The sequence below is a fragment of the Antechinus flavipes genome, chromosome 2 (genome assembly GCF_016432865.1).
Source record: "Antechinus flavipes isolate AdamAnt ecotype Samford, QLD, Australia chromosome 2, AdamAnt_v2, whole genome shotgun sequence".
NCBI classification, from domain to species: domain Eukaryota; kingdom Metazoa; phylum Chordata; class Mammalia; order Dasyuromorphia; family Dasyuridae; genus Antechinus; species Antechinus flavipes.
This window is the reverse complement of record NC_067399.1, coordinates 592,275,686-592,288,540: the sequence shown is the minus strand read 5'-3', so window position 1 is coordinate 592,288,540 and position 12,855 is coordinate 592,275,686. Positions and strand designations below refer to the sequence as shown.

The following is a 12,855-nucleotide window of genomic DNA, read 5'->3' as shown; positions in this document are numbered from 1 at the left end:
TGTATTCATCTAAACCAGGGGTGGGAACTTTTTTTTCTGCCAAGGGCCATTTGGATATTTATAACATCACTGAGAGGCCATATGAAATTATCAACTTAAAAACTCAAGCAGTCAGAGGTTGCTGTACCTGGCTTTCAGCTCATCGTTGCCTGTGGTTATCTTGGCAGGGTCAGAACAAATGATTTCACAGGCCTTGTACAGCCTTCTGGCCAGAAATTTCCCACTTCTGATCTAAGCCATCAAAGATAAAAAAACAATGGGGGCAGCTAGGTGGTATAATGGTTAGAGCACTGGGCTTGGAATTAGGACGATTCATATTCATGAATTCAAATCCAGCTTCAAACACTTACTAGCTGTGTGACCCTGGGCAAGTCACTTAACTCTATATGCCTCTGTAATATTAACTGGATGAGGAAATAGCAAACACTCCAGTATTGTTGTCAAGAATAGGGTCACAAAGACCCAGACATAACTGAAAAATAACTCAACAACAATGATAATAATAATTCAAATTTTAGTTCACATACCATTCTAAGATGCACAAATCACTCTATATTGATCTCATTTGATCTTTACAGTAATCCTCTCAGAACTCAGATGTCCAAAGGTTTAATATACTCTGGGAAAATGGATGGTAAACAATGTATCTTCCCATGTCTTCTTTAAAGGATTTGAGGGATGGCTTGGAAATAGTAAGGCTACAAAAGCTAAGAGAAAATATGCTACCATTCCAAACTGTAGAGGATGCTAAAGAACACAATGAATGTTGTGATATTTCATCTTTAACTTTAAACAATACCAACTTTGTGGAGGTTGAGTCATTTAGTAGATTACAGTAATGTTTATGAAGCCAAAGTCATCAGTTCAATTCCCATATAAACTGGAGAAAAACTCTATTCCACAGCTATAAATTACACTCTAACTATAGCTAGTTGCCTCTACAGTGTATGCAATGGTCCCAGAGTTCAAATGGCTTAGTATGAATCCCTGCTTCTGAAAAAAACAACCTGATGGCTTAGAGTTATTCATGGGGACTCAGATGAAAGCAGATTGAGAACATAGCCACCCAAAGCATGTAGACTATTGAGTGTGATAGAATCTTACAGAAAATTTTCTGGGTTGCATTTCTATGAGTTGTTCCTGTTACCAATACACAGAATGTTTAAAACCCTATATTTAGTGCTGAATTTAAAAGTTTATATAGTCCCATTAAATCCTTCTCCCCTACAATGGATCTACAATTTGCTCTTCCATTCCACCTTAATTACACACAGGGATCATGATCTCCATAAGAATTCTATTTCTATGTTCAATAATTCTGGATTTCTATTTGACAGTAATCAGTTATCTTTCCACCATTTCCTATTCTTCTAACTATGTTTTTTGTCCTAATCATAACTTCCAGTTCTGAGGTTCCTCATGTCCAAGGATATTCTCCCTAAGCTAATAATAACTTTCTCTATTCCCAATATCAAACTTCTGGTAAATTAAACTATAATCTTGAATTTTCTTGTTCTTTTTTGTCCTATTGTTGATCATGCCTTGCCAAACCCCAACCTATGATTATTCCAGTTGTTCACTTCCTTCACTCCTAATCTCATACTGTTGAAGGAAATCACAAAATTATGCAGATGAAACTGACTACAAATTTATTCCAATAATCTCAACTGGGTCCTTCCTGTACCACAATAATCTTACTATTCCTCCCTTCATGATTTCTAATCCTATTCACCACAGAAGCTGTTCCATATATCCTCAAACCTATAACATTCTCTTTCCTCAATCTCTCAGCCAAACATATTGGCTCATATTCCAACCCCCAAATTTGGACCATTCACCAAAAGCTTTTTTTCTTCACTTCCCATCATCACATCTCTGTTGTCATTCTCCATTCTGTAATGATAAAGAGATCATCTGTTTACCAAACTAACTCCTTCCCATTTTCCTTAATCTCATATCCTACACTCTTTTCCAGAAGATTATCTTTACCATCATTCACATTTTCTCTAATTTTCAATTACTCTTTATCTCCTTGTTCTTCTCTTGCTTCCTATAAATACATCTAAGTTTTTCCCTGCCTAAAAACAAAGCAAAAGAGACAAAAAACTTAATCCTACCATGTCCATTAGCTATTATTCTATAGTTCTCCCGAGATAAATGCCTTGAAAAAATTCTCAATCATTTATAGAGCAATTTGAAACTATGCCCAAAGGGCTATAAAATCATGTAAACCCTTTGACCTAGCAATATCACTACTAGGTCTGCATCCCAAAAGAGGTAAAAAACAAAAAGGTAAAGAACCAATACATACAGAAATATTTATTGCAGCTCTTTTCTGGTAACAAAGTAGAAATTGTAGGAATGCTTATTAATTTAGGCATGACTAAATAAATTGTGGTATATAATCATGACAGAATATTGTTGTAGTATAACAAATGATGAATTGCATGTTCTTAGAAAAATCTGGAAAGACTTACATGAATTGGTGCAAAGTGAAATGAGTAGAACCAGGAGACATTGTACCCATTAAGAGTAAAATTGTTAAGATGATCAACTGTGAATGAGTTAGTTATTCTTAGCAACACAATGATCCAAGACAATTCTGAAGAACTTATGATGAAAAATGTTATCCATCTCCAGAGAAAGAACTAATGTGTCTGAACTGAAGTACACTTTTTGAACTTTAATTTTCTTAAGTTTCTTCGTCTGCGTTTTCTTCACAACTTGATTAATATGGGGATACATTTTGCATTACTATATATGTATAGCCTATATCAATTTACTTCTCTTCTCAATAAGGGGAGTGGGAAAGGAGGAAGGGAGAAAATTTGGAGCTCAAAGTTTTAAAAACAAATGTTGAAATTGTTTTTACATGTAATTGGAAAAAATAAAATACTAAATAAGAATTTTTTAAAGACATTTTTCAAAAAAAAAAAACCCTCTATATTTGGTATCTTCACTTCCTCTCCTTTCATCCTTCTAAACCCTCATCAATCTGGCTCAGCATTCAATAGAAGCTGCCCTTTTCAGGGCACCAATGATCTCTTTATTGGAAATCTAATGGCATTTTCTTCAATCTTTATCTCTCTTAATTCTCCACCGCACTGGACACACTTGAATACTTCTTCCCAATATTTGTTCTTCTAGATTGTGGTGACTCTGCTTTTATTGGTTTTCCTTCTACCTACAACTTTTCACACTCATTTGATAGATTTTTATTCATGTCATACCCAATAATTGTGGTTATTTTCTAAGTCTCAGATTCTCTCTCTCTCTCTCTGTATATGTATATATTACACACACATATATAGTGTGTGTGTGTGTGTTCAGAAAGAAAGAGAGAGAGAGTACTAGTCTCTCTACCAAGTTTCAGTCTTATATAAACTCTCCATAAGACAGTTTGAAGTATATGTTTCACAGGCATCTTAAACTCAGTATGTCTAAAACAGAACTCACTATCTTTCCAACTAAACTCACCCCTCTTTTGGATTTTTCTATTACCAATAAGGACACTATTATGCTTCTAGGTACTCAAGTTTACAATCTTGCTTTCGTCCTTAATTTTTCTCTTTTGTTTACCACACTTATCCAATCAATTGCCAATCATTATAATTTCTTACCCTACAACATCTCTCAAATCCATCTCTTTCTCTTCGCTCACATGTCACTATCCTATCTTTACCATCTCTCACCTGCATTATTGCAATAGTCTTTAATCCAATTTCTTCCTCAAATCTCCCCTCATTCCAATCCATCATCCAAAGTGATTTTCAAAATATAGATCAAGAAACTCCTATAGTTTCCTATTATCACTAGAATCAAATAGAAGCTCATCTGCCATTCAAAGAGCTTTACAGCCTCTTCTATAGTTCCAGCCACATTGGTCATCGACTGTTCCTCATACAATGCTCCATCTCTTCATGCCTAGAATCATTTATCCTAACTTCAGACTCTTAGAATCCCTGCCTTCTTGTAAAGGCTACTTTCATTCTACTATATATTTGTCTTTTATGTTTTGATTTATATAATGTATTATCTTCACTCATTCAATTACAAACTTCTTTAAAGCAGGGACTATTTTTGTTTTTGTTTTGTATAAGACACCCAAAAATCTTATTGTAGCAAGACTTAATACACTAAGGATTTTTGAACCCCTGTTTACCCAGTGCTTAGTACACTGCCTAGCATATAATGAGCATTTAACAAAGTCTTGTTGACTAATTATAGGGATCACCAACATTTTTTAATCTCTACATTGGGATATCAGAACTGGAAGGGCCCTAGTGATTATTTAGTCCAACCCTCTTATTTAAAAGATGAGGAACTTGAAATCTGGAGAGTAAAAAAAAAGTTTGAAGAGCTACACAATGAATTAATGGCAAAGCCAGGACTATGGTCATAGGATTTCGATTTGGAAACAAATTCAGAGATCATTTGGTTTAATCTCATTTTACAGATGAGGGAGCTGACGCCAAGGGAGCTTAGGTGGCTTTCTCAAAGTCATAGAGTAAACAGTAGAGCTATTTATGGCCCTCCTTATTCCTTATTCATTTCTCTCTTCTCTGTACCACCTTAATCCCATAGAATTCCTATTACATAGAAAAAGCTATCCAGAATCCAGAAGCATCCCAATTTCACAGCTTGCTAGGGTTAGTTTCCTACCATATTAAATACATATAGTACTGATATGAAAAGCTTATCCAAATTAAGGCCTCGCTCAACAGGATTAGGATTATCCCTTCAGTGCTTTGACTGCCAAAGCAATTATTATGCCCTTGAAAGGTGAAACAGAAATGGGAATAGTGCTACTATTCAAAAAAAAAAAAGAGAGACATGCCTTTGCTTAATTTAAGAAGCACTGATCTGGTATGAGTTCAGTGCTTATTTCCATGATATCACTGTTTTCTTTTGTGACTTGGGAATAGACTGCTATCTTAGTTTGCCCATCTATAACATGATTATCTGCCTGAAAAACAGCTAAAAATGAAAGCACTGGACATGAATTTTGGTCCTGGTTATGTCCCTAAGGTGAAGCAGTCTTGGAGTCCACAAGACCTAATAAATAGATAATAATCACTAGCATTGATACTGTGTTTTACATACTTTGTCTTTTCTGAGACTACAACAATCCTGTAAAAGCAGGTATCATGGATATTATGATCCTTATTTTACAGAAGAAATAATTAAAACTTTCCTAGGATCATCCAGCTCATAAAATTTGATTCAAACTTAGCAAAGCCTTATTGACTCTCAATTTTTGTTGTTGAGTCATTTCAGTCATGTCTAATTCTTTGGGTCTCTATTTATATTTTTTCTTGGCAAAGGAACTGGAGTGGCTGGCCATTTCTTTCTCCAGCTCATTTTAGGACAAACAGGTTTAAGTGACTTGTCCAGGGTCAAGTGAGTATCTGAGCCATGTTTGAAATCATGAAGATGAGTCTTCCCAACTCCAGGCCTGATGCTCTATCCACTGCACTGCCTAATTGCCTAACTAAGCCTCTCAACTAACTCTCTAATAATAAAAGTTGAAATTGGGTAGAACCTAGAAATTTTTGCTTTATGTACATTATCTCATTTGAGATTCACAATAACCCTTTGAGATAAGTACTGATAGGATCGTTATTATTTCCTGCTTCACAGATGAGTAAACTGGAGCTTAGAGAACTGAAGTGGGCTATAGCCCTAATTTAAGTATTAAAGGCATGATTTAAAACCAACTAAATACAGAACTCTCTAACCTTTCATTAACCAATGGTATGATTTTGTGCAAGTCACTTAATGTTGTCTTACATCATCACTTATGTCTTATGTCTTACTTATGTCAAAGTGAATGTACTTTCCTTATCTAGCTGGGGGGATGATGAATTTTGCTTTCCCACCTCACTAAGGATGGAGGGCACTGAATGAGATAATATATGTGAAAGGGTTTTGAAAAATTATAAAGTATTATACAAATGTGTTCTTGCAACTGATCAATAAGAATAAAACTAATACTAATAAATAAAGGATTCCCTACACATTTCATGTCACCATCACTCAGGCCATTACACTATGTGTATATAAATTTTTAATTTGTATCCCTATACCCAGTAGCCTCTTAGAGGTAAATCCAAAGGCCATTCATTGAATACAGAGCAGACTGGGGAGATAAATCATCTTTGGCAGAGCAACTTATAATAACCAACGGAACAACCCAGTCATCAACTAACAATATCTATATGGGGCTCTTAGATTGATCTTTTTGACTAATCAATATAAACAAACAACCCATTAGTTCAGACAAATAACTAATCACTTTGGTTTAACAATCTGTTTGTTTGAAAAAAAGAAAAAGACTAATTGACAGCTGTTTGTCTCACTTGGTTTAACTACAGAATATTAGAGATGGAAGGAACCAACCCATTAATTTTCATATGAATCCTAGGGAGGGCAAGTGGTTCCCTCAGTCACATAGTAAGTCATTGTTTTGCTATTGCAAAGATGCAGTCAACTGTTTTCAGGAATGGGAATCTATGCTCAGTCCAACTCTATGCCCCAAATGAATAGGAGTCACTAAGAGGCATTTCTTTTTGTTATGTCAAAGTGAATGTACTTTGTTCTTTGTCTTGGGCCTGCCTATTGCCCCCAGTGCTAGTTTTTGGAATGTCAACAAAGCCTCTACCTAGAGGAACTTCTTCTGTGCAATTCGATTTTTCTTTTTGGAAGGCTGAGTAAACAGTTGGATGAGTTGTGACTGAGAACTAGTTCAGCACCAAATAAATTTTGGAGACTGGTTGGTCTGGTGGTGATCACGTCACATTACCTTTCACTCCTCTCCACCATGACCCCCTTCTTCTGCCTCCTCCTCCTCCTTTTTTTCCCCGGGATTCTTGCCAAGTCCTAAGCCAGGAAACCTTGTTATATTAATTATGAAGAAAAACATGTTTTATTAAAAAACCCGGCTGCTGAATATTCTGTCATGCTGTTTCCCTGTGACAGCAGAATTGCTTTTGCATTTTAGACACCCTAATGAATTTTAAATATAAATACATATCTGGGCCGAGGCACACTAGCACACACACACACACACACACACACACACACACACACACACACATCCGATTTTCCACAACCCCATTTCCTTAGCTATTGGTTTATGCTGCCAAAGTAAATGAATCAATCCACCATTTAGGGCCAGTTAGGAAAAAATCCTAAGAGATTTCAATGAAATTCAGCCCCTCATTCTGCCATAAAGCTTTTCATCTGAATTCAAGCAAAGAATTAATCATGAACTAGAGTTTTTGGCCTAAGACAGAAACAGGCACTGAAATCAACTCATAGAGGAAGAGTTGTGAGGGGTCATCCAGTCTAACTTTGCTTTTATAGATGAGATTCTGAAGGACCAGAGAGGACACAGATGCCAGAACTTCAAACCCAGATCTTGTGACTTCAGGTCTAATCCTTCTCCCACTGGGTCTTACTCAGTGTCTCCTATTAGGGTAGGAAGACGACAATTAAGTTTTTGGGTTTTTTTTTTCCTGTCAGAAATCTTCTTGCTATCTTGTAGTTAATGTAGATTTATGATAGATGAACAAATCAAAATTTTGTGATGCCATGGAAATTACTGGAATTTCTTCCCAAGCTCACTAAAAGCCACCTGAGTGTCTCAAGAGTTCAACACACAAACTAGCTCAACATAACACACATAACCACATGGAGAAATACGGGTGCACTCCATGCAAATATTTCTCAAGATGTTTATACTATTATATTATGTTATGTTATGCTATATCATATCATATTATATTATATTTATTATATTATGTTATATTATAATGATTTCTTCAAGGATTCCATATGGATCTCCTTCTCTAGGAGTTATTCTTTAGGTATTTGTAGAGGGGTTGGAATGGATTACATGATTTTGAGATCTTTTCTTTTGAGATTCCTTTTCAGAATTTGAGAATTTCAAAAGCTAAGTAATCAAAAGTTCTCTTGATTTAATGGGGGGAACCCTATAAAACTATTAGCAAGCTGAAGCCTGCCACTAATCCTATCTCTGCCACTAATTCATGGGATGATGTAGCTCCATATACTTCCTTTCTGGCCCTCAGTTTCCTCTTTTGTAATATGAGGAAAGGGGTTAGGCTAGATAGTATTGACTACTTTCTTAAAGGCTACCTGCAGTACAGAAATTTTTATTTATTTATTTTTTTGTTATATAGTGGCCGAGTTCAGTTGAAACTAAAATAGTGACATTGACCCTGCTAGTTATAACACTAATTTCTTATGTTCATATAACATTTTATATACATGAGACTATGGATCCACAGAAGTAGAAGCTTATATGTTATTTCATTTAATTCTCATAAAAAACCTATCAAGTAGGTCATGGAAGTGACCTCCATTTTCAAAATGGAGTGACATAAGCTGAGAGTCAAATTTAGATCTGACTTTAAGCCCAATACAATTTCTTCTACACCAAATTGTTTCTTTTCATTAACCATCCATTCAATGCTATCCAGCAAGTGAGCCCATTCTGAACTTTTTATCAAAGAAAATGTAATATAATAAGTAAAATCCTAGTCTGAGAAGCAAAAAACAAAAGAAAACAAAAGTGGGTTCAAATTCCATCTCTGACATTTCCATTTCTGTGACCATGGGCAGGCAACTTCTGTGAGCCTCTCAATCTGTAAAATTGGCTGGGGGAGGGGAGGGGGGGTTTGCAATATCTGAGGACCTACCTCATAGAGTCATTATTTTCAAATGTAGATTTGACCTCAGAGGTCAACAAGTCCAACCCCTTCATTTGACAGATGGAGAAGTATCTGAGGTGGAATTAAGGATCCAGGTCTTGCTTATTCCAAGTCCAGCTTTCTGTCCACTCTGTCACATAACCTTCCACAGCATAGATAAAGCACTTTACAAATTTGCAAATGCTACATAAATGGCAATTATTATTATGAACTTTTGGCACAATTAAACACTTTTACCCACCACAGTTTGAACTAGCAGTGGAATTGTGCTCCTGGGGGGCAATTTGGGCAGGAAGGAATCACATCCTGATGTGGAGACATCCGAAACCTGTTTCCTCCAAAAAGAGCAGGTGGATAAATGGACAGGAAGCAACTTGTCTGATAATTATCTGATCCATGGGGGCAAGAAAAAGAGGCCAGGTGGATATTTCCCCTACAATGGGGTTTGCCGGCCTCCCCTCTCCCAGACTTCAGGGATAATTGGCCACTTTCTCTTTCCCTTTGGCCGACTGAATGAAATCTGTGTGCTTTACCACCTGTCTGGCACACATATGGACTAAGAGGCCCTTCTGAAGCCCACAATCCTCTCTTTGGAACTGACTAAGCTCATTGCCTGAAGGATACTTTCTCATATTTTCTTTTATCCATTATTGACTTATAATTTCATTGCTAACCCTAAAAAGTCGCTAGGGCTTGCAAGAAGAGATTCTTCTGGTCCATTAGCTTTGTAGAAACTTCAAACAGAGGCTCCTGCCTCCTCCTCCTCTCCAGTCCTGCAAACTTTAGGATGCGATTCTTTCCATCCCTGGCTTTCCCAGGCAATATCTCATGTGCTTTGCTGGAATAATTTCCACTACCTCTCTGTAGACTTTTGGTATTTCGGCTGGGTCTCAGCCACAGGCAATCAACAAGCCTGCAAACTATTTAGATTGCTTGATAATCATCTGTAATTGCAAAGACCACATATGTGCAAAAGATAATTTTAAAAGAAAACCCCTTTGGGGAATGAGTCATAGGCAGCTTATTGGCCGGCTGAGGTGTCTGAGAGTACAGAGTACAGGAAAAGATTGGGGCGGGGGGGGGGGGCAGGGAGGGAATTGCTGTTTTAAAATAAAACAAGACTCTAATCAGGAGAACTTGGATTCCAATTTGGCTCCTGAAGAAATAACTGCACCCATCAAATGAGATAATGAATGAGAAAGGGCTTTGAAAAATAAAAGACAGAATATAAACATTTTTATTCGAGTAGGTTTTTTTATCCCCCTTTCTTAATATCCCTTCTTTTACTTCTCCCTCCCCACCAAAGAAGGGAAGTATTTGAATTTTGTTCTTTCTCTTACTCCTTCCTCCCCCACCAAAGGAGAGAATTATTTGAATTTTGTTGAGAAGCTGCCTTATTGCTGAGGGTTTTAAACAATTCTCAATGGTACTTAATTTCTTTGAATCTTAGTTTCTTCTTTTGTAAAATGAAAGAGTTGTAGTACATGACCTCTAAGATCATCTTCCAGCTCTAAAATTATGCATGAGCTTATGTTTTCCATCCAAGTGTTCCTTAATAGAGGACAGCTACATAGGAAACTGAATTTCCAGTCTGATCTATTTCTCTTAAGCTAAAGGCCCTTTCCCAGATGTCCACCAGGGCTAATCCTTGAACACAAATACAGCATATACATCTCTTCCCATGTGCTTTAAAAAGCATCTGGGTAAAGATATAGCATAATATATGTATATTTATATCACATATAATATAAAAATAGATCATATATTTATATACTACATATGATATAACAATTTATTGATATATAATGATATATAATACTCATAGTATCATAGACTTCAGAGTCAAGAGGGACCTCAGACATAATTTAGTCCAAAGATATGGCTAATTATCCATGAGCCAAATCCCATTGCTGCCAACTTTTGTAGAACCCACAACCTATGAGTGTTCTTTACATTTTTAAAATAGAGTTTTGCTGTATTTTAAAGGTAAAACCATGTTTAACTCTGATCATACAAAAACAGTGAAGGATTCAGATTTAACTTTTGGGCCATAGTTTACCTAACCCCAAACTAGTTCAACCATTTCATTTTTATAAAGGAAATAGAATCTAGAGAAATCACTTGAGCTGCCCAATTTATATAGGCAGTGAATGCCAGAATCAGAATTTGGATTCAAATCCAATATTCTCCACTCTCATTTTTACCCTAACCTTTATGAGATCTTCCTTAGCTACTGAATTATACCTTGAGCTCACCCTGATAACTATTGCGAGCTGCAGTTAAGTAAAGACAAAGGAGAGGGGAAAAGGGGAGAACTCTCCAATTTTACACATTTGAAGTCTTTATGTTAGAATTTATTATCCTATAAGTATTCCCAAGTGAAGCCTTAGCAAGGTATCTCTCTCTTGTTCAGTTGTGGAAAAATAATTGGCATAGCGCCATCAGAGCTATTTGCAAACCCCAACTTTGTCATCTTTTTGTGACTTGGGCCAAGTCACTTGATCTTATCCAGATGAGGAAAGGGTAAGTTAGATGGTCCGACTAGAGAATCCAAGATTTTAGAAGATATATTAGATTTCAGTCTTAAAAAAATATATATTTGAAAAGATACTTACCCCAAGGGCTCCATGCCCTACCAAGATTATTAGAGGAAGAATTCGAAGTCTAGAAGCCCTGGTAATCATCTTTACTACAGTGTCTTTCTAAAGTTATTAAGATCTCTTTTGGTATCTATACTTTTGGGGGAAGAAAGGGAATCCACTGTCAGTCTTGAAGGATTCAGGAACAAATGAATAGGATGCAAATTATTAACTAGGCATCAAATACTGTTTAATGTTTTGCAAACCAACTATCTTGATTAAACAAATGTGACCGATAGGTTGGGCTGAGTCACAGAACTACTCTTTTTGCCCAAGGAGAATTAGTTATAGAAAGAAAAAATCAGCAAGTAGATGAACTCTCTGGACCTGTATATGAGTCCACTGCTACCCAAATGGCCCCTGAAGTTTTCCATGAAGGCCAGATAGTTTGATTCACAGCAGAGACAATGAGATAAAAGGCAACCAATACTGGACGGGTTCATGCAAGGCGTCCTTGCCTCTGCTGATTTGTCCTGAATATTAATAGGGTCCTGATTCATCAAATCTCAAACAGAATTAAGGTATGGATGGGTCTCTAATAACATCATGCTTTATATTCATGAAAGATAAATGAAAGGATGCAAAACTGCTATTGACAAACATTGATTATGAACACTTTGAAGTGGTGCCAGGACTATCCTGTCAGCTTTAAAAGTTTTCTTTAAAATCTCATTACGTAAGGATTTTACTTTTTAATTATTTTTTTCTGCTGAGTCTTTGATCAGTCAAAAATGGAGCTCATATTTAGGGACAACTCTTTCCCCATGTGCTTTATTTAGTTACATTCTTTATGAGCTGAGTGATTTAAAATAACTGGTACCTACTAAGTGCTGACTCTATGAGGGCTGAATTGTCTTCTTAAATAAGGCATCATTTCAACTCATGTAAACACCTTATCTCCCTATGTTAAGTGGTCACCAGGGTTTTATGACTACTGCAAAAGCCCCCGTAGCTCAGGGAGTTCCCCACATCTGAGTTCTAAATCCAAGCTTCAAACTCCTTCTATTGCCTGAGGCAACCTGCTTCTCTGAATCTGGTACATACCTTTCTCCCCACACAGGCCTTTATTTTTATTCCACACACGTGTCTTGGAAAATAGTAGCTGTTTAGGGTGCCTGACTGCAGATGGGAATCTGACTGATGTGAGGGGACATTTTCTTTCCCCAATTAACTCTTAAAATGGCGTATGGGGGAGAGAAACTCAGAATTTTGTTGGGGCCATTTCTTGTTCATTGCTTTGGGCAGCCCAAATCAGCTCCCTAATATCCTTCTGTATTTTCAGACAGTCACAGAGCAAAGGGGATTCCCCACCCCCCAATCCTTGCCAGGAGCTTAAGCCCAAGAGTCCTGACTGGTGATCCAATGCCATTTATACTCAAAACCTCACATAACCTGAATTGGGAAGATATCAGAAGTTGTCTTGTTTAACTCATACTGAGCAAGTCATTCTTTCTACAGGATCTCTGAAAAAAGGTCACCCA

General features: G+C 36.6%; 1 protein-coding gene across 1 annotated transcript in view; it reads right to left on the bottom strand.

The window, feature by feature from the left end:
* HABP2 (hyaluronan binding protein 2) overlaps positions 1-11,430 on the bottom strand; it is a 54,637-nt gene extending 43,207 nt beyond the window's left edge. Inside the window, exon 1 of the mRNA XM_051981465.1 lies at positions 11,351-11,430. Coding sequence (XP_051837425.1) covers positions 11,351-11,419 — 69 coding nt within the window. The 5' untranslated portion in view covers positions 11,420-11,430. The remainder of the gene's footprint in view (positions 1-11,350) is intronic.
* Positions 11,431-12,855: the final 1,425 nt, after the last annotated feature.